The 23,472-nt window shown below is 36.3% G+C and overlaps 1 protein-coding gene across 4 annotated transcripts in view; it reads right to left on the reverse strand.

Annotated features, from left to right (window-relative positions):
- Window positions 1-23,472, reverse strand: part of LOC105493560 (integrator complex subunit 7) — a 94,056-nt gene that overhangs the window by 44,256 nt on the left and 26,328 nt on the right. For all 4 annotated transcript variants that reach the window (XR_011613933.1, XM_011761295.2, XM_011761294.2 and 1 more), the window contains 4 exons: window positions 22,717-22,916; window positions 22,106-22,228; window positions 5,887-6,004; window positions 634-768 (listed from right to left, as the gene is read on the reverse strand). Coding sequence is in view for 3 of the 4 variants with exons in the window: in XM_011761295.2 (XP_011759597.1) it covers window positions 634-768; window positions 5,887-6,004; window positions 22,106-22,228; window positions 22,717-22,916 (576 nt within the window). In the remaining variant the exon portion in view is untranslated. The remainder of the gene's footprint in view (window positions 1-633; window positions 769-5,886; window positions 6,005-22,105; window positions 22,229-22,716; window positions 22,917-23,472) is intronic.

Raw genomic sequence — 23,472 nt, forward strand, 5'->3', positions numbered from 1 at the left:
TAAGAGGAACCACTAAGATTGTAATCCTTAATAAAGATCAAAATCAGCACTGAAACAGATGGAATATCCAAAATGCATTTCTTGTTCTTGAACACAAGTCAAGAGATGTTAGGTAGACAACAAAATATGTGCATTATTTTCCTTGCATGTCCTCGATTATCCAAGTCAGCTTAATGCCACATATACCTAGAGTAAATTCTGTGAAAATTTAATTCACATTGGTCTGCGAATTCACTTGCCTCTAGGTGAAACTATTTGTTATTTAAGTCCCTTGAGAACCTAAGTAAATTTTCTAGGTTTTTGTATAAGTGAACATACCACCTTATACAAAAGGGGTAGAGTACTAAGCAATCTCTATCCACCAGCACCATATACGCAAAGGCAAGCAGTGGAAGGAAATGGGCAATGCTCCATAAAACCTTTCAATTCCACTCCCAAGGTCTTAATCTCTTTATTATTTTTCACAAGGATAAAGTAGTCTTGAGAACACATGCTCTAAGAACACTATGAAAGGAGTCAATCTGTAGATCAAGGCTCACAGGCTAAAAATAAGGGATTGAAAAAAATCAAACAGAATTCTGTCCAAGGTCTAAACCAAAGTTTATATATAATATCAATCCTGATCAAACTTACCTTTTTCTTGACAAGAAACAGTTATATTAGTTAGGACTCTAACTCCATGAGCTGCAATGCCCCTGTTATTATGGTAACAGCACTCTTGGGCTAATTTGACTAAATCAGAAGATCTGGGAGGAGAACTCACATTTCCTAAAAAAGCAGAGAAAAGTAGTAGAGACTCTAATTCAAATAATTCAAAAACAATTCAGCTTATAGGTTCAATTTTCTTAATTTTTGAGAAAAATCTCTAACAATAAACTTCAACGAAATTTCCTACCACAATCCCACTATCAATACGTATCAGCATTTCTCTCCATTAACGTACTTAAAATAGGTATGTGCCAACAGTTTTGTAATGACTAAGATCTAAAATCAACATATAATTTCTTAAAAAATATTAATAAAAATTGACTAACAGTACAAAAGCCAAAACAACTATCCTAAGAGTTCAAAGGAATTCTCATTAAAACAGGTATCATTATAGGCCTCTTGTCAGACAAAACCACACTTTCAAGATAGGAGAGAAAAGAGAAAAAAAAATAAGTTTGCTTTTTTTTTTCCATCTCAGATTGCTAGCATACATTTATACCTCAAAGGGTTTACATAAGAATTCATGATTTTAGAGCTGGAAAGAATTTTGGAATCATCTAACTTAACACACCCTATTTTTACAGATGAAATCAAAGCCCAAAGCCCCAAAATTTTAAGAATCTTGCCATTAAGGTCATAAAACTTACTAGTCATGTACTAATACCCCTGTTATTATACTCTTCTGCTTTATACCTTAAATTTCATGCTATAGATTGCAAAATTTTTTAAATTCACATTTGAAATTCTGGAATGCAAGGTTCATGTTGTAACTACTGTAATTTACAGTAGAGAAGCCCTCAGTTATAACTGCATAAGCTTCAAGAAAATAAGGAGATTAGAGCTTGTTCCACCACTTAAAAGAGTCTCCCATTACTGTCTTCCTTTCCTCTGCTTATTTTTCCATGATTCCTGTCAACTTCAACTTTGTCTCTCATACCGAGGGTGACTGTATTTTTTTGAGGCTGAAAGGGACACTATTAAGAATTACAATAGGCATAAACTATGATTATCTGAGGTGGCGTGGGACCTATGGTCACTTTATTGATTTCTGGTTTAATATAATACAAGCTTAGGAGACAGCCTCAGTGTTTTTTTGGTTTTTGTTTGTTTTGTTTTGTTTTGTTTGAAACAGTCTTACTCTGTTGCCCAGGCTGGAGTGCAGTGGTGCAATCATGGCTTACTAGAGATCACAGCTTACTACAGTCTCAAACTCCGGGACTCCAGTGATTCTTCCACCTCAGCTTCCAAGTAGCTGAGAACACAGGTGCATGGCACCATACCCGGCTAATTTTTTTGTTTTTTGTAGAGATGGGTTCTTGCTTTGTTGCTCAGGCTGGTCTCAAACTCCTGGCTTCAAAAGATCCTCCCAACTTAGCCTCCCAAAGTGTTGGGATTACAGGTATGAGCTACCATGCCTGGCCCCTTCAGTGTTTTTAAGTTAGGCAAAACATTAGAAAGATGAAACTGTATCTTTATTTTTTCAAAACTGTGGAAATTGTATTTCCTCTATTCTTTTTGTCCATGTGATATGCACAATGCGGAGTCATCTATAAATTTACAAACATGTTTTATAACTTATTTTTTCTTTGTTTTATTCCCAGCAACACTCACCATAGAAAACTTAGGGGAAAAAAAAAATAGAAAACTCCAAAGAACAATACAAATATCATACCAAATTTCACAAACCAGCATGAGCTTACTGTTAATTTTCTGAAATATTTCTTTTAAATCTTTTTCCCCCTATGTACAACAGTACAATTTAAAAACTCACACATAATCAGGATATGTAGATACTGGCCAATATCCTGCTTTTAAAATCTAATATTTTTTAGCCTTTTCCTATGTTTTCTAGGAATAAGATTATTTTTAATTTAATTTTTATTTATTTTGTAATGATTTTCTAAGATAAACTCACAAGGCTCGCACGGTACAACAAAGAGTAGAAAACGGTAAAAGGCTAGTGAGAGAAAAGTTTTCCTCCCCGACCCAATGTTATCAGCTTCTTGTGTAACATTCCAGAGAGTCTATCGACTTACAAGCACATTTCTTTCTTTCTTTTTCCTTTTCACATACTGTTTTGCACCTTGTTTTATTTTTCTTTAAATATTATATCATGGAGACTGTTCCATGCCATGTTTTCTTTTCAGTAAATTGCATTGATTTTTATTGCAGTGATGTGTCATAATTTCTTTGAGTCCTCTATTGATGGACCTTTTAATGCTATTACATCCCCTACTGAGGGATAATATTTTGCTATTATATAAAATGGTACTAAGAATAATCTTGTATTTATGCCATTTCTCAATGTGTGACTATGTAAATAAGATAAATTCCTAGAAGTGGAATGTCTGGGTTATCTGTAATTTAATGAGTATTTCCAAATCACCTATGTACAAGCTTAATAATTTACATTCACGGCAGCAATAACTGCTTACCCACACCCTTGTCGACACACCATGTTTATCAAACTTCTAAATCCTTGCCAATCTGATGGATTAAAATTATTTCAAGTGTTGTTTTAAGGTGCATTTATCTTAAATATGTCTGATATTGAACATCTTATATATTTGAGCCATTTGTTAGTGATGATTTAGACATACTAAATTTAAGTTTGCTGTTTAAACTACTTTTGGCTACACTGAAAAAACCTAATCAACAGAAATAAAGATTTACCATTATTTATGGAAATAATCTAACTTTGGAAAATCCTTGACTTTTATTTTTTATAAATATTATCTAGTCTATTTAAGCCTTTGCTTAATTCCATATATAAGCCAAAATTAACAAACTTCAATAAAAGGACAAATACCTAGCTTGAAAAGTGTTTAAATATTATAACCCGACATAATGCTAATACATGTATTTGGAATTAAAAAATAAAGAAAAAGAAAGTTATCATGCATGTAAGTCAGTTTGGTACAAAAAAGAGAATTCTGAGTCAGACCACTGAGTTCAGGCCTAGGCTCACACACTTCACAAGTATGTGAACTTTGGACATACCGTCAAACCTTTGTGAGTCTCAGTTTCAATACTTATAAACTCCTTTGCATATGCCTCACTTGAAAGGTTACTTGTATGGGAAAGCTCCCATCTATTCTAATATATGATTAAGACTTTGTCTACCATAGCTCTTTCAAAGTGCAATGTCGGTGAAGGATGTTAACTGCAAGCTAAGAAATACACTGGCTGATTTATGCAGAAAAAGAATAAATTGAAAGCACCCTAGGTATATGGTAGGTTGTTTCTAAAGAAGGCTGTGATAATCTCTCACATCCCTTGTGGACATGCTCCTTTACCATGTGATCTTCCAATTCCATGTGACTTGCTTTGGCCAATAAAGCACTGGAAAACAGGCTGCAAGCAAAAGGTTGACAAGTGCTTGTGTGTTGGTGGATTGCTTTCTTTTAGCTCCAACCAACATCCTGAAAACAAGCCCAAGCTAGCCCACCAAGAGTTGCATGGATAAAAACTAAGGTGCCTTGGCAGAAAGCCTTTCAATTTCTAGCATGTGAATGAGGTCATCTTAGACCATCCAATCCTGGTCATACACGACCGTAGTCACATGAGTGACCCCAAGTGAGGCCAGTAGGACTGCCCAGCTAAGTACAGTTAAAATGGCTGATTGACAGAATTAGAGCAAATAAAAAGGTCATGGTTTTAAGCTACTCGTTTTGGGGTGATTTTGTTATGTAGCAATAGATAATTGATAACGTACTTCACAGAATCACTGGAAAGCCTGCAAAATTAATAGGAAAACAAGGTCAGAAAACAAATAAGAAAAAGGCCAGGGAGTAACCAAGACCACAGCCCAAAAGACCATGCATGGATTTAGTCCAGTGAGGACACAGCAGCCATTATTACTGATTATTTCACGTCACAGCTTAACTTCTGTCACAGGGTACCAGACATAGCAAACACCCACTGCTAGAGTATATTCTGGAAACAAATGTTGCGCTGTCATTGCTACATCACCACATCCCCATTCTCTCATATCCCCACTTCCTTGTTGTTACTGGCTCCCAATTCAGTCTGTGGCATGGAAATGATTAGTCGAGTCCAGGCCACATGTAAGCACACTAGCTGGAAGGGAGGTGTGACAATAGAGTATCAGGTCTTTTTAGCTTCCTATTAAGACTTACAGGGCAGGGAATTCCCTACACCTAGAAAGTATCATACACTGTGCGGTCATAAAAGGGACAAACAAATCTACATTACAGTTCTTTAATTCAAACTGACTGACTACAAAAGGAAGCAACAGAGGTTCCACAAAGCTTGCATTGAAACAAAACAACCAGCCCGGGCACAGTGGCTCATGCCTGTAATCCCAGCACTTTGAAAGGGCAAAGTGGGTGGATCACTTGAGGCCAGGAGTTTGAGATCAGCTTGAGCTAAATGGTGAAACTCCATCTCTACTAAAAATACAAAAATTAGCCAGCCATGGTGGCGGGCATCTGTAGTCCCAGCTACTCGGGAGACTGAGGCAAGAGAATTGCTTGAACCCAGGAGGTTTGGGTTGTAGTGAGCCAAGATCCCCCCACTACACTCCAGCCTGGGCAACAGAGTGAGAATTTGTCTCAAAACAAAACAACAACAAAAAACAAAGAAACAAACAAAAAAACCCAAAACGATAAAAAGTTTAGCTTTAAGTCTGTTAGGTAAGCAAGCTCCTTACTGGGCATTAATGAAAGCATTTTAGAGTTAATCATCTTCAACTGGTAACTAGGAAAGCATTTTGAGCTGGAGTAAAGTTTTATTTTAATTGTTTTCCAGAGAAATAATATGCACCTAAAAGGAAGCATATGACATTTGCTCTTAAAACTCACTACTACTTGACCTTTGAGATGTACTTAAATTCAAAGGGCACTTTGAGTCAGAGATATACAAAAGCAAACCAACTATTTTAAGCATCCTTAAAAAAATTTTCACCCACATATAATTCAAAAAAAAGGACAAACCTAGAAAAATATATTATTGACTCAAGATTAAGGATGCGAGATGTTGTTATCATAGGCATTAGTTAAGAAATCATGTTCAAATAAACCACCAGCATGTAATGGAGTATGAGATTTTTGAAACTTTCCCTGATGTTAAAGCTTTATAGAAGAAACAACCTGAAACATAAATACAGATAAAGGAGTTAGCACATTATTTATATAGTATCTCCCTTCTTTTCCTTACCTGGAACTATACTGAAGTAATGTTTGATGGCGATGGTCCCTGATAGTGTGGAAAGGACAGACAACATTCCTAGTTTTAAGCTGTCATAAGGAGTCTGGAGGGCACACTCACAAAGTGCCTGGAATGCAGAAGAGAAATGAATATAGAAGTTAAAAACATCAATATACTTCTAAATTGTCTACTCCATTTACATTTTCTGGTTTTTAGAAAATTATATATTAAGGACTTTTTTTCATGTTAAAAAACTTAAGTCGAGGCCAGGTGCAGTAGCTCATTCCGGTAATCCCACCAGTTTGGGAGGTGGGAGGATCACTCTAGCTCAGGAGTTTGAGACCAGCCTGGGCTCAATGTGAGGCCTTGTCTCTACAAAAATTCAAAAAATTAGCTGGGTATGGTGGTACGTTCCTGTGGTCCCAGCTACTTGGGAGGCTGAGGCAGAAGGATCGCTCGAGCCCACCAGGTCAAGGTTGCCGTAAACCATGTTCACGCCACTGCACTCTATTGGGGGGACAGAGCAAGACCCTGTCTCAAAAAAAAAAAAAAAAAAAAAAAAGCACTAAGTCAAACTTCCAAACTCCTTATGGGAGCCTAAGGAGGCAGGATAAGTAAATGTAAACTGTGTTGATACATAAAAAGGACACTAGGTAAAAACTAAAAAATTATGAATAAAGAATGAACTTTGGTTAATAATAACAATGCATCAATATTGATTCATTTATAACAAAAGTACTATACTACTGTAACATGTCAATAATAGGAGAAATGGTGGGGGAATGTGGGAACCCTGTGTACTATCTTCTCAATTTTTCTGTAAATGTAAAACTATTCTGAAACCCCCACCATATTTTGCTTACCTAAGAGAGATATGAATATTATTTCATATATGTGTAATTTTTAAAAATAACAGAGAATATGGAATTCTATCTAGTTTCTAAGTGAATAGAGCTATCTTCCCCCATTTCTGGTCATTTACTCTACTCTTGACCAGGTAGTTTGAAGTATTACCAAAACTAAGATGCTAGTTTTTCTTTCAATGCAGTGAACTATGAATATATAATCACAGTACAGTGACTCTTGCCTTATCCTTTATCACACGGTTCTGTATCATATGACTGCATGTAATGTAACAAGTCAAATAACTGTTTTGTTAAATTAATTTCCATTCTCCCACAAAGACAAAGGTTCAGAAAATAAGCAAAACTTAAAGTCTAAGGAAAAAGTTAAAAATAACATTTCAGAAAGGGTTAAAATAAATTTAATATGACCCTCAATAAAAATGTCAATAAAATTGCAGGACGATTTAGATTATCTGATTTTAAAGATCATGTGGAAAAATAAAAATCAGAAAACATCCAGAAAAACTGGCAAGGAATAGATTTAAATATATACTAGAATTTAATATATGATAATGGCATTTAAAATTAAAGATACCAGTTAAAACTACAAAGACAATTGACCAGTCATTTGGTAAAATAAAACTATATCCCTGTTGTTGTTTTTTTTTTATGACAAATAAAAAAACCAAAACTGTAAAAAGTACTATGAGGTAACGTGGAACAATACAAAGATAAAAAGATAATTGGCAAACCTAGAAAAAAATATTCACATCATATAACATCAGTAAAGGACCAAGAACCTTAATATATACAAAGTTCTGGCCGGGTACAGTGGCCCACGCCTGTAATCCCAACATTTTGGGAGGCTGAGGCAGGAGGACGGCCTCAGGTCAGGAGTTCGAGACCAGCCCGGCCAACATGGTGAAACCCATCTCTACTAAAAATACAAAAATCAGCCAGGTGTGGTGGTGTACGCCTGTAGTACCAGCTACTCAGGAGGCTGAGGCAGGAGAATCGCTTGAACCCAGGAGACAGAGGCCGCAGTGAGCCAAGATCGTGCCACTGCATTCCAGCTAGGGTGACAGAGCCAGACTCTGTCTCAAAAAAAAAAAAAAGTGCTTACTAATAAATAGGCAAAAACTCAATAAAAATTTGGTATTTCACAGAAAGAATGCACACAAATGTCTTTTAAATAAAAAGTCTAACCTCATTCATACTTTGAAAATTTTAAATTAAAATGTGTCACTTTTTAACTATCAGATTGACCAAGGTTAAAGTTTGATAATACATAACACTGAAGAATATGGGGAAATAGGTGCTCTCACACATTGTTGTTAGAAGAGTAAAATGGTATAAATCTCTCTGGTGAGTCATTGGTATTAATTCTCAAAAATTTTAAAATATCCATCATTAGACCTAGAAATTTCTTTTCTGAAAATTTATGTTCACAAAAGTGATTTTTCACAAACTATTCGATGTAGAAATGTCAACAGTAACAGTAAAAGTATCAGAAACAACCCTAATGTCTATCAGTGGGGAACTGGGTATATAAAAGAAGTACCACATAGCTGATAAAAAAAAAAAAAAAAAAGTGCAGTAGATCTAGCTGCTAATATAAGATGTTCGGCTGGATGCGGTGGCTCACACCTGTAATCCCAGCACTTTGGGAGGCCAAGGCGGGCGGATGACAAGGTCTGGAGATCAAGACCATCCTGGCTAACATGGTGAAACCCCGTCTCTACTAAAAATACAAAAATTAGCCAGGCGTGGTGGCAGGTGCCTGAAGTCCCAGCTACTCGGGAGGCTGAGGCAGAAGAATGGCGTGAACCCGGGAGGCGGAGCTTGCAGTGAGCGGAGATCGCGCCACAGCACTCTAGCCTGGGCAATGGAGCGAGACTCCGTCTAAAAAAAATTAAAAAAAAAAAAAATGTTCCCCTATATTCAGAGGTAAAAGGTTTAAAACATGCATGTAGTGTATTTTCACTTGTAAAGAAAAAAAGATGGGGCATACACAGGTTTCCATATTGATGAAAAAGTTTAGGAAGGTTACATAAGAAACTATTAACAGTGATCACTTCTGCAGAGGAGACCTATAAGAGATGACTTATATTTCACTCACTGTATACTTTTGAACTCTAGAAATTTTTTGTCAGCTGCATGAATACTTTTTTGACTGAAAGAAGGATCTAGTTAACAAGAAAAACAGCAGCAGCACAAAAATTATCATGAAAGGAATGGAAATAGACCTGAAAGATGCAGTATGTTTCTGGTAACCGAAGGGAAGACAGTCTAGGTAATGCATACAACACATACTTTGGCACTTAGGCCAGAATATGGGGTGTTTAATTTTGGCCTAAGAGGAGAAATGTTCAAAAGGATAGAGGCTAAGATCGGGGGGGATTAGGCCAGATGATATAGGGCCTTAAAAGTTAGGCAATTAAAACCTAATGAAAAACGAAAAACAGAAGCCAGAGGAGAGGAATAATGGCATCTAAAGTGTTAGGGAAGATAATTCTGGCAAATGGTAAACAAAACAAAGTTAACAAAGAGAACTGAGAGTGAAGGATGCCAACCTATAGCCTCTGTCAGCAATCCAGGCAGGTGGTGATGATGGCCTGAACTAGAATTTGGTGGCAGGAATGGAGAATAGTGAATGAGTATGACAGACATTTTAAAAGAGATTACACATCAAGAAATGAACAAGGATTCAATAATTATTGCAAACTTTCAAATCTAGTAACTAGATTCCATTTAAAAGATTGAAATTTATGGGGGATAAGTCAATTTTAGAAAAAGGACAGAAAATAGGATGAGATATGAAGTCCAAGAAGAAAACATCCACCAGGCATTTGGAATCTTAAAGATACAGCAAATTTTTAATTGGAAGACACACATCAGAATTCTGGCTCTGCCACTCACCACCTCTCTGATCTGAGCCAATTACTGAAATATTTGAGTCCCAACTTCTTTGTCTGTAAAATGGGGTATTTATAAAGAACTGCTGATTTTCATAAAAAACACCTCTAGAAAAATATACAAGAGATATTGGTTGCCACTGGGCAAAGGAGCTGTGTATATGACAGAACAGTAGGTGGGAAATAGTCACTATATATCCTTTTGTAGTTTTGGAATTTTGACCACATGAATGCGCTGGCATTTAAAAAACTGAATTAAAATTAAAAATCAAATGTAAGTGAGGTGACATTTGTAATCTTTGTAAGATTACAAAGCCACTGAAAGTCAAAGCACTTTGCAACCCATACAGGTTACTATGCTAGAGAACAATATAGAAGCTCAGGTAAAAGGATTAGATTGTCGGAGGCCCTGCAAACCAGCATTAAGAAAGGCCATAAGAATGACAGAGAACAACTGGTAGAAAGCAGAGAGCCATGGACTCAACTTGGAAGAAAAAGGGCAGTGAAGAATACAGAGAAGGTGCAGGTTAGGTAGTGTAGTGAATGAGGACAGTTAAGTGCCAAAGGAAGGGGCAGGTTGACAGTGCCAAATGTAAAGTGCCTAAGCAAAGTGACAGGAAAACAGATCAAAATGCAAGTGTATAAAAGAAACAGCAGGGGATGAGGAAATAAAAGCAGATACAGATGCTGTTACTGAAGTTCAAAAGAATGTATTTTTAAAAAGTGATTATTATTTAATACTATAATTTATATTTATTTATTCAAGCACTTAGGCCATTTCCGTTTGTTCACTTTTTGTTACCTAAATTGGCCTGCCTTGTGCTGTTAATTAACTTGTGATTAGGACTAATATCCTAAACCAAACAGCCCCACAAGTTAGGAACTACATCCTATATTTATATGTATTCCATATTATGTCTCAGATTGCTCTATGTATAATAGATATTTAGCCTTCTGTGATAATAAACTAGGTGAGACATTTTATATAAAATGACAATAATTTCAATAAGAAGAATTTTACCATTTAAAAAACTGAATATTAGAAAATCTTGTGATAAAATTATTTACAACGTTATATTCTGTTTCTGTCATCTAGCACACTATTGGGAACCTAAAGCAGTCTCGGTAAATAAATACTCGTTTAAGCCTGGGTGCATAGCAAAGTCCCATCTCTACTAAAAAGTTTTTAAAAATTAGCTAGGTGTGGTGGGGCACATCTGTAGTCCTAGCTGCTTGGGAGGCTGAGGTGGGAGAATCACTTGAGCCCAGGAATTTGAGGTTGTAGTGAACTGCAATTGTGCTACGGCACTCCAGCTTGGGCAACAGATTAAGACTGTCTTAAAAATAATAATAATAAAATAAAAAACACTGATTTAAACGTTCATTAATCCAAACTAGTAAGCGTAACAGAGCAAATCATGAAGTTCCCCAGAAATGGTACGTCAATCACATTTCAATATAAAATCTGGTTTATGGACATTACCTACTACAAAATTGTTACCAGGATCATTCTTCATATCAACAAAAAGGAAAAACTGTTTTTTCAAAAGGAGTCCTCGGTCTCATTCATTACTACTGCCTTCTTCACTAACTATCTGGTCTAAATTTTCCTCTCTACTGGCTTAACTCACTAGTCAACTAGAGGCTCTGGCCTGAATTATTGTTTTCTGGGTCAATCCCTAAATAGGGTCTTCTCCTATACCCTGGAATAGGACTGGCCACCAGGGATGTGTTCCAGAAAAGTATAGTAAAATGAAGTTTATAATCTTTAAAGTAAAAAAAAAAAAAAAAAAAGTTATGTTTGAAAGTATTCTGTCAGAGACATAATACCTCAAAGTTTTCTGTCTCTATTGTACTAACTGCAAAGAAAAAGATTATTACAAGAACTAATTCTAAGGCTGAACTTGTCACTCCTCCTAGTCACGGGTAAGGTACAAATTAGAAGCTCTCAGAAGAGAAAATGTTAAAAATAAAATTTGCATCTTTGAGACTATCTGGAACAAATAATATTTCGCTCTGTAACAGAGAGGTTGCATAAGTCAAATATTCTCTTCCAGTAAGACTACAGGCCGGGTGCAGTGGCTCATGCCTGTAATCCCAGCTACTCGGGAGGCTGAGGCAGGAGAATCACTTGAACCCAGGAGGCGGAGGCTGAGGTGAATTGAGATAGCACCACTGCATTCCAGCCTGGGCAACAGAGGAAAACTCCATCTCAAAAACAAAACAAAACAAAACATGTCTTCTTTTCAAACCCCTGAACTGTTCACAAAAAGTGATCCTACAATGGGCCACAAACAAACTTTAAGAATAACAAAAAGTTAGCAACAACAAAAATTCCACCAACAAATATGGAAAACTAATCACTTCAAAAGTAGAAAACATTACACTAATGCCATGGTCAAAGAAGAAACAAAAATTGCTCTCATGGATATTTCAAAAAATCATTTACAGTAGCATTAAAACCATGAAATATTTAGGAATGTATCTAACAAAATACGTGCAAGATTTGTATGCTGAACTAAAAACCACCCACGTGGCCCGGTGTGGTGGTACACGCCTATAACCCCAGCACTTTGGAAGGCCGAGGCAGGCAGATTGCTTGAGCCCAGGAGTTTGAGGCCAGCCTGGACAAAATAGCGAGATCTCGTCTCTACAAAAAAATACAAAAACTGGCTGGGCATTGGTGTGCACCTGAGGTTTCAGCTCCTTGGGAGGTTGAAGCAGGAGGATGACTTAAGCCCAGGAGGTCAAGATTGCAAAGAGCCACGATCACACCACTGCACTCCAGCCTGGGCACTGGAGTGAGACCCTGTCTCAAAAAATAAATAAATAAAAATAAAAACCGCTGATAAGATGAGGGATAAAATACTACAAATTGGGTACAGTGCATAGTGCTTGGGTCATGGGTACACCAAAATCTCACAAATCACCAAAGAACTTACTCATGTAACCAAACACCACCTGCTCCCCAAAAACCTATGGAAAACAACAAAACAAAACAAAAATACACTGATGAGAAACTGAAGAAGAGCTTAAAAAAAAAAAGAGAGAGAGAGATAGGCCAGGTGCGGTGGCTCATGCCTGGAATCCCAGCACTTTGAGAGGCTAAGGCAGGTGAATCATTTGAGACCAGGAGTTTGAGACCAGCCTGGGCAGTGTGGCAAAATACCATCAATACAAAAATTAGACAGGTGTGGTGGCATGTACCTGTAGTCCCATCTACTTCAGAGGCTGAGGTGGGAGGATCACCTGAGGCTGCAGTGAATCATGATTGCACACCACCGCCCTCCAGCCTGGGCAACAGAGTGAAACCTAGCTCCAAACAGGAAGAAAAAAAAAAAAGGAGAGATATACCATGTTCAAAAAAAAAACACAATACTATTGGCCAGGCACAGTGGCTCTCACCTATAATCCCACCACTTTGGGAGGCTGAGACAGGCAGATCACTTGAGATCAGAAGTCTGAGACCAACCTGGCCAACATGGTGAAACCCCATCTCTACTAAAAATACAAAAATTAGCTGGGGGTGGCAGTGCGCACCTGTAATCCCAGCTACTTGGGAGGCTGAGGCAGGAGAATTGCTTGAACCTGGGAGGTGAAGGCTGCAGTAAGCTGAGATCACACCACTGTACTCCAGCCCTGGTGACAGAGCAAGATTTCATCTCAAACAAACAAACAAACAAACAAACAAAAAAAAACAAAACCCCCCACAATACTATTAAAATGTCAATTCGTCCCAAATTGATCTTTAGATGTAAAGAACAATAAAAATCCCAGCAGCCTTTTTTTGGTAGAAATTGACAAACTGATTCTAAATTTTACATGGAAAGGCAGTAGACCTAGAATACCCAAATTGAATTCCTGGGCTCAAGCAATCCTGCCAGCTCAGTCTCCCAAGTAGTAAGGACTGTAAGTATATACCAGTACACCTAGCTGATTTTTAAAAAAAATTTTTTTTGTAGAGACAGAGTCTCACTATGTTGCCCAGGCTACTCTTAAACTCCTCACCTCAAGTGATCTCTCACCTTGGCCTCTTAAAAGTGCTGGGATTGTAGGTATGAGCCACCACATCCCACCCAGCCTAACAATTTTGAAAAAGAAATACAAAGGTAGAGGACTCACACTATCTGATTCCAACAGTTGCCATAAAATGACGGTAATCAAGACAGTGTCCTATTTGCTTAATGACAGATATACAGACCAATGGAACAGAATAGAATTTAGAAATAAATCCACACAGATATGGCCAACTGATTTTCAACAAAGATGCTAAAGTAATTCAATGGGAAAAGAAAAGTTTTCCCCACGAAAGGGTGCTACAACTGGCTATCCAAATGCACCTTGATGCCTATCTTATACCATACACAAAAGTTAACTCAAAATAGATCACACAGGGCTATATATAAAACTTAAACTACAAAACTTTTAGGAGAAAACTTTTGTGATTTTGGGTTAGGCAGACTTCTTAGATAAAATACAACCTATAAAAGAAAAAAACATTAATAAATTAGATTTTATCACAACTTAAAACTTCTTTTCAAAAGACAGATACTAAAGATACATATTGAGAGGAAATACTTGTAAAACATACATCTGATAAAATATCAAGAATATATAAATAACAATAACAAAAAGACAAAAAACCTAATAAAAAAATAAAATATTAAAATAGGCACTTCACTGAAGATACAGATGACAAATAAGCCTGTAAGATGCTCAACATCATTAGTCATTAAGAAAATGCAAAATAAAACCATGATGAAATACCACTACACACCTATTACAAAACCATACAACACAAAGTGCTGGCAAGGATACAGAACTAGAACTCATATATGGCTGGTGGGTAAGTAAAATGGTATCGGTATCGCAATTTTGGAAAACGGTTTGGCAGTTTCTTACAAAGTTAAATGGAATAAGTGTTTACCACAACCCAGCAATTCCATTTCTAGGTATTTACCCAAGAGATGTCACACAAAATCATGTATGATTTTCATGTATGATTGCAGCTTTATTCATAATGGCCAAAAACACAGAAATAATCCAAATGTCCGTCAACTTGTGAACAAATTGTTGTATGCCCATATATCTGAATACTGCTCAGCAATAAAAGGGAATGAACTATTGCTACATGCAACAACATGGATAAATATTAAAAGTATTATGGTAAGTGAAAGAAGCCATATCCAAAAGGCCATATACCATATGATTCTATTTATATCCTAGAAAGGCAAAAATCACAGCAACAGAAATCAGACTGGTAGTTGTCAGGGGCTGGGGAAAGAACTGACTACAGAGGGGCCTGCAGAAACTTTGAGGGATGATGAAAATGTTCTGTATCTCAACTGTGGCAGTGGTTTTGTACATTTGTAAAAACTCATCCAACTGCATACCTAGAAAAGTTTCTGTAAATAAATTATACCACAATAAATCCGGCTTTTTAAGAAATGCATTTCAAACTAATGGTAATAAGAACAACACAAGACATAATTTATGAAATGTGGTCATTCTGTACCAAGAAACAAATTAATGGTCTTAACTGCTTTCATTATTAAATAAGAAAAATAAAAAAAATGTACCAAGCACTTGAAAAAGATGAGAAAGCAAAGCTTCTGGCAAGTCTAATCAAGAAAAATGGGATATACAGGTTGGGCGTGGAGGCTCACGCCTGTAATCCTAGCACTTTGGGGAGGCCGAGGCGGGTGGATCACCTGAGGTCAGGAGTTCGAGACCAGCCTGGCCAACATGGTGAAACCCTGTCTCTACTAAAAATACAAAAATTAGCCTGGCAGCGTGGCTCATGCCTGTAATCCCAGCTACTTGAGAGGCTGAGGCAGGAGAGTCGCTTGAACCCCGGAGGCGGAGGTTGTAGTGAACCGAGATGGTGCCATTGCACTCCAGCCTGGGCAACAGAGTGAAACTCTATCTCCAACCAAAAAAAAAAAAAAAAAAAGAAGAAAGAAAGAAAGAAAAAGAAAAAGGGGATATAAACACAAATGTACAAGATAAAAAATTTTAAAAATCAAAGATATTAGAAGTTAAAAAGACTCTTTATGCTGATACCAATGAATTTGAGAAGTAAATTAAATGGGAAACAAATGACCAAAACTGATTCCAGAAGAGGTAAAAAACTGACAGGAAAATAACATGTAGTGATTGGAAACGTTCTCAAAACAACTATCGCTGGAAAAAGTTCTAGAGTCAGATAAATTTATGGTACTTTTAAAGTTATACCTTCAGAAACAGAAAATTCTGTTATAGTTCTTAACCATTCCAGAGTATAGAAAGAGAAACTTGCCAGTTCATTTTATTAAGACAGCACAACCCCAACCCTACAATCTGTCAAAGTATTCAAAAAGGAAAACTAAAGAATAAACTTACCTTTAATATAACTTACAGCTACCCTTTAAAAAGCATTTATTTGTATGTGCCAGACACACATTATATATTGCTTTACTCAAATATCTTACCTGGCGATCCTCTATTTCCCTAGTTTATTTGAATTTCTATGTTTCCTTAAAACCTTTCTCTTTGCCTCCCCCATTTTTACACATACCTAATTACCATGTTTCCTAATTACCTAACAAAACAAAACCCAAAAAAATCCATCACAAGAGATTTTCTGTAACTTTTTACCATAATACCTACTCACTCACTTACATTAGGCTTCTTAAGGTCTTCCTTCCGATTCTATGTGAACTAGAGAAAGCCTATCTACTTCTACTCTGGGTCCCTTCCAGTCTCACCTACTCAAGGACATTGCTCTAGCAATTTTTGCCCTCTACCAGGTCATTTCCATTAATAAAAAACAAGTTTACTCCTCCCAGGATAAAAACATACAGCATACCCTTTAGCAATACCATATCATTTCTCTGCTCCCTTGAGAGCAGAATTCCTTTTTTTTTTTTTTTTTTTTTTTGAGACAGATTTTGCTCTTGTTGCCAGGCTGGAGTGCAATGGCACAATCTTGGCTCACGACAACACCCGCTTCCCGGATTCGAGCGATTCTCCTGCCTCAGCCTCCCAGAGTAGCTGAGATTACAGGCATGCACCATCACTGAGCCCAGCTAATTTTGTATTTTTAGTAGAGACAGGGTTTCTCCATGTTGGTCAGGCTGGTCTTAACTCCACCCACCGTGGCTTCCCAAAGTGCTGGGATTACAGGCATAAGCCCCCACGCCCAGCCCAGAATTCCTTTTAAAACGTTTTCTACAGTAGGCACTCAATATTCATGGGTTCCGCATCCACTGATTCAACCAACTCCAGATCAAAAATATTTGAAATATTAATAATAAAAAAGAATAATACAAATAAAAAACAACATAATACAACTATTTACTTAAAATTACATTGTATTAGGTATTATAAGTAATCCTGAGAAGGGTCGGTCCTGGAATCAATCTCCAGCGGATACTGAGGGACCAATGTACATTCACTGCCTTAATCTCTCTCCTGTTTTTCTGCAGAATCCACTCTAATCAGCCTTTTACCCAAAATGCTGCAGCAAAATTGCTCTCTTAAGGTTATCAATGACTTCATATTGCCAAACACAAAGGTGAACTATCAGTCCTTATCTTGGCAAATATGGCTGCAGTAGCTCTCATGGTAGTTCAAGGTCTTCTCCCTATAAAATACTATTCTGACTTATGTATTACTGGCCACTCCTTTCCAGGCTCCTTTGCTGGTTGTTTCTCAGCTCATCACTCCCTAAATCTTCTCTAGCCATATTGTCTCCCTAGTTGAGCCATCCAGTCTCATGGCTTCACATACCATCTATAAACTGATAACTCTCATATTTATAACCTCAGCTGTATCTGTCCACTAAACTCCAGGCACATATGTCCTTGACATCTCCACCTGGATGTCTGACATTTTACACTTTATATACTCAGAAGTGAACTCTTGATCTTCAAGAAATGAGTCTCCCAGAGTCTTGCCCATTCCAAGTAAATGACAATTGCTTTTGTTGATGGCAGAAAGTTTAGAGCCACCTTTCTTTCTCTACACTATGCCAGGAAATCCATCAGCTCTAGCCTTTAAAATATATCCAAACTATTACCACTTCTCACTACCACCCCAACTACCTTGGTTCAGGTAACTCTATATTTTCTAATTGAATTATTTGTTACTGCCTCTTAAATGTTCTCCCAGCTTCTGCCTTTGGGCCCCTACAACCTAGTCTCAATATAGCTAAGCCAGAGATAATATTTTAGAACTTAAGTCAGATAATGTCCTCTGCTCAAAATCTTCCAGAGGAAATCTATCTCATGTAGAATAAAAAGCTAAAGTCCTTAAGAAGGACTCAAAGGCCCTAAATGCCTATTCTTCCCTATCATCACCTAACATCACCTCCTACTAATCTCCCCTATTAACAGTCACACTGACTTCACACTCATGAATGTTCTCACTTAAGGGCCTTCAGGCTTTTCTCCTGCTGATAATACCCTACCTTCAGGGGCCCACAAAATTGACATTCCCTTCTTTAGGTCTTTCCATAAATGTCCATTTCTCAGTGAGGGTTTCTCTAACCAGTCCTAAAACTGCAACCTCCACCTTCCATATTCTCTAATCTTCTTCCTGACTTTTTCTTGGCAGCATTTATCACTATCTGACGTCTCTGCCTAGCAGAAGCAAATGCAAATCTCTACAGGAAAGTACTTTTTAGTCTGAGCCTTAAATAATTCCCACACATACTTCTCCAAGAATAATGAGTAGTTCAAAGTGAAAAACAACCAGGTAAACAAGGAAAAAGGGTATAGAAACAGAAAGCAGAGACAAATCTGCAGACTTTAGATAAACTGAAAAAATAATTATTGAACTAAAACATATATAAGAAGAAATTACCGAGAACACAGCACAGAGACAGAAAATAGAAAACAAGATAAGGCACATGAAGGATTAATGGGAGAAGGGTTACCATACCTTTAATAGGAGGTCCAGAAGAAAAGGTGAGAAAAAGAGACAGTGGCAATATCTGAAGAAATTACAAGTAACAATTTCCCAGAATTGCTGAAAGATACCAATCTTCTGATTCAAGAAATCAAACACAGTCTAGATAGTTTAAAAAGAAATTCACAACTAGACATTTCATAGTGAAACTACAGAAAATCAAGTCAAAGAGAACAATTTTAAAGCAAAAAAAAAAAAAAAAAAAAAAAAAAAAATCCTTCCAAAGAGTATTACTACTCTTCAGCAGCAATAAAGAAAACCAGTAGACAGCAGAATGGTATCCTCAACGCCCTGGGAATTCTATCCTGAGAAAGCATCTTTCAAGATTGAGGACAAAATGAAAGCATTTTTAGGCAAGCAAATATTGAGAGGGTTTACCACCACAGACTCTCACTCAAGGACCTTCCGAAGGCAGAAGGAAAAGTAACTAGGAAATAGCTGAGGTGCAAGAGAGCAAAGACAATGGAAGGTCCAAATGAACAATTAATTTCCTAAACAATAACAAAACTATATAAGAAAAAATAGTTTAATTGTATTTTATGTAACTTGTATTTTAATTACAAGTTTAGAGTGATGAAACAATAATACATAAAAGTTTAGAGTGATGAAAAGGGCATTCAAGTGTGTTCAAAGGACTTTCAGCAGAATTAACTTTAGACTGATAAAAATGACTATCAGTTATGTTTTCATTTCTAGGATAACAACTAAAAGAATATTTAACAAGACGGTATACTTCCAGACTAGTCAAGTCCAATGGAATGGTAAGATATAAAAAATAATCAATCCAGAAAGAAACCCCCATCTCCTCCAAAGAGTGAAAAGGAACAGGGGAGACAGAGAGAAAACACAAAATAAAATGGTAGATTTAAACTCGAATGTGTGATAAATCACAGTAAATCAGGTGAATCAAATGCTCCATCTGAAAATGACAAAAGACTGCCAGGCTGGATTAAAAATAATCCAATTAGGCCGGGCATGGTGGCTCACACCTGTAATTCCAGCACTTTGGGAGGCTGAGGCAGGTGGATTGCTTGACGTCAAGAGTTCAGGACCAGCCTGGGCAACATGATGATGATTCTCTACTAAAAATACAAAAATTAGCCGGGTGTGGTGGCATATGCCTGTAGTCCCAGCTACTTGGGAAGCTGAGATGGGAGGATCGCTTGAACCCTGGAGGTGGAGGTTGCAGTAAGCCAAGACTGTACCATTGTACTCCAGCCTGGGTGACAGAGCAAAATTCTGTCTCAAAAAAAAAAAAAAAATCCAATTAAATATTAAATGCTGTTTATAAGAAACATGTGAAACATAAAGATATATAAAGATTGAAACTAAAAAGATGGTAAACAACCTATCATGTCAAAAAATGTAAAAGAAAGCTAAAGTAGTGATATTAATATCAGACAAAATAGACTAGGGCAAGAGACACATTAAAGGGACCTAAAATAAGTGGAAACATAAAATATGTTCATGCACTGGAAGACAGTATTATAAAGTTATCATACAAACTGATCTTTTATATTCAGTGTAATCCCAATCAAACTGTTAAATTTGACAAGTTGGTTGTGAAATTTATACAGAATTGCCAAGGACCAACAAAGTATGAGTATTCAAAATATATAAAAAATAATTACGAATCAACAGAAAAATAGGCAAGAGACCTGAATAGCCATGTCATAAGAGAAAATCCAAATGATCAATAAACATATTAAAAAGGTTCAATTTCTTTAATAATCAAGGAGTCACACATAAAAAGTACAATTTCTAAACTGGTAAAAATTTAAGTCTGATAAGTCTATGTGTTGGTGAGGATGTGATCAATGGATGCCCTCATACACAGCAGGAATGTAAACTGGTTCATTGACTTTGGAAAATAGTTTGACGTTATCTGTTAAAATTGAAGATACGCATTTTCTATAAGTCAGAAATTTCATTCCTAGGTATACACTCTAAAGAAATTTGCATGTGTGCACTGGGAGACAAACAGAAGAACGTTCTGCACTGTCTGCAAAAGGCCCATGCTGGAAATAACCCATCGAGAGCAAATAAACTGTGATACATTCATACAATGGGGTACTACATTACAATTAAAGGGAAAAGACATGGATAAGTCTCACCAGTGTAATGCCGAGCAAAAGAAACAAAAAGAAAGCTAAGCAGTATTCTTTAGGAATACATGTGAAGAAGGTAAAAGAAGAGCAAAGAAATTATTATCACGAAAGTCAAAATAGTGGTTTGCTTTTGGTAGGTGTAAAGTTTCAATCAGGAAGGACCATGCAAGGGAAGGAAGCAGGGTTCTGTGATCCTGTAATGTTCTATTTCCAGCTGGATGGCAGTTGCATGGGTTTTCGCTTAGAAGTATTTAAACTATTTATACATTTTTACATACTTTTCTCACTTAAAAGTATTTAAACTATTTATACATTTTACATACTTTTCCGTATGTGTGATCTATCTCACAATAAGAAAAAAATGAGAAGGAATAATACCGTGCTTCTCACTGATCTTTCTAAATAACTGGGTTTGGTTCTTTATACAAATTCTCTAAAATGACTAAAGTGGCTGGGCACATTCTCTTCTTGGAAAGATAGCATTATTTAGTAGAAAAAGCAGTAGGACTAGGGATTAGAGGACAGAAGCTCTCTGAATTAAATTCTTAATTTACTTCTCTTAAGATGCTCTCTTAAGCATATTAAGTCTCTCTGAACCCTAAGTGCTTATCTATGAAATGTAGATTTAACAACTGTCCTTATCTTGGGATATCTGTGACCATCAAATCATAATATAGTAAATTAAAAGATGTTTAGAAAACTGCAAACAAACAGAAAAACAAACACAGCAGTTTAGTTTTAATAATCTGAAATTCAAAGATTTTTGATCCACTGGAGTCATGATGATGCTAAGAGATAAAAACTTCCATTCCATTTTAAATAGCATTATTTGCAAAATGATGTGTCTCTATTGGTAATGGGTAAACAGGGTTCTATTTTGAGAAAACAATAAACATAAAATATTAATTTAACCTAACAGATGGTAATAGATGGTGTCAAAGATGTCACATTAAAAGTCTAAAGAGTGAGATCTGCTCTTCTGTTTACAAAAGAAGACTGAAGAATGTCTTCGGCTCTCCATGGAGAAATATACTTCCCAAGTTGTCCATCCAGTCCCATCTCCATTACAGATAACAGTCAACCCCTAAATTTTTCTCCCCAAATTGACTGAAAAATACAAGAATAAAAAAACCAATGTAACTGGGCTTCTCAATTAGCCTTAGTGCCACTATGGGAAAATGAACAAGCAACTGAGTGGCAAGTTTCATTGACTAAAACAAACATTGAAGTATAGAAGTTTTATATATTTATTGTGCCACTTATAAAATAACTTCTGCCACAAACATCAACAATGCTTTAGAAGTTTTTCATATTCAACCACTTAGATGACAAAGACAATATAAAAATGCAAAACATTTTACTATATTGTAATATTATTTTTTCTATATAAAATGTTACAAGTTCTACATACCTGAATATTCTCCCTACTCCAAGTATGTGGTGTTTTGCTAGCAAGTAATTTCAGATCTTGAATAGCAAGTCTCTTTACTGCCTTCCTGGGATCATTCTTCAAATACTGCAACAGAAGTTGAATCTATAAAGGAAATAAGTCACTCCATAAACAATACTGTAACTGAAATGATCATTAGAAATGCAGTGTAGTTTAGTGAAACTTATAAAGGGACAGGATTCACTTCAAATCAGAGCTCTGTCACTCATTAGCTACGTGCCCACATTTGGACCTCTTTCTCCATGTTTGTAAAATACTACCATTTAACTTTAAAGTTTTAGCACAGGACCTGGCATTTAACAGATACTCAATCCTTTCTTTCTTTTTTTTTTTTTTAATATGGCCAACTTCACAGCCAGCCATGTACCCCACAACATCTCATTTTCCTCAAGGGCTCCCAACAATCAGTACTGTGAACAGAGAGAATAAAAAAGCAAGCAAAAGGAAATTAATCTGACCTTTATTACAGAAAAGAACCTTAATGTCCTCCAGACTTATGGGCCACTTTCTTATTTCTAGTCATATATTTAAGTTTACCAGAGAATAGGCAGTTTAAAGAAAATCGAAATTACCTGCTTAGGTGTATCAACCAAAGATGAAGCTGCAAGTAGAGTGAAAGTGTGCAAAGACACAATCACCATTTTGGTGGACGGATAGGATGTGACCAGCTGTTGTAAAAGCTGACGAGCACTGGAAGCCAAGATTGCATCATGGTGCATGTGCTGTAGGATGGGTATCAATTTTAGCTTCAAGTCTACTGGTGTTGCTAAACCTAGACACAAAAAGAATTCTCAAGGTATTTGTGATCATCATCCTTAAAAATATTCCAGATTAAAAAGCTGTGACTCAATTAACAAAATTGCACTTGAAAAACACAGTATACTAATATTATATTTGTAACATTAAAGATTATACTAGAACCAATCAATAAATTCAGTATTTTTTCCAAAGTATTTATCTTGATATTAACTTTTCAATGATTATAAAACTACATGCTGATAATAAAAACTGTCTTTAAAAAGCACAGTAGAAACAAAGTCATATTTGCTGCCTATTTCCTCTCATTATCATAATAAAAAAATTATACATACACATATACATATATATACACACACACAAACACACACACTTGATGGCTACAGTCTGATTATACTTATGATTTTAATTATTTCCTTCAACAACTAAATTAGGATCAGGATATTAATAAACTGTGTGTAGAACAGTTTCGAAATCCTCTGAACTTTGTGTAGTAAACGCCCTTCTTTATTGCATACACAACTGGGTCCATGAAGACTAACCCTAATCCACGTTTTCCTGTCAACAGTGGA

Source organism: Macaca nemestrina, chromosome 1 (genome assembly GCF_043159975.1).
Source record: "Macaca nemestrina isolate mMacNem1 chromosome 1, mMacNem.hap1, whole genome shotgun sequence".
NCBI classification, from domain to species: domain Eukaryota; kingdom Metazoa; phylum Chordata; class Mammalia; order Primates; family Cercopithecidae; genus Macaca; species Macaca nemestrina.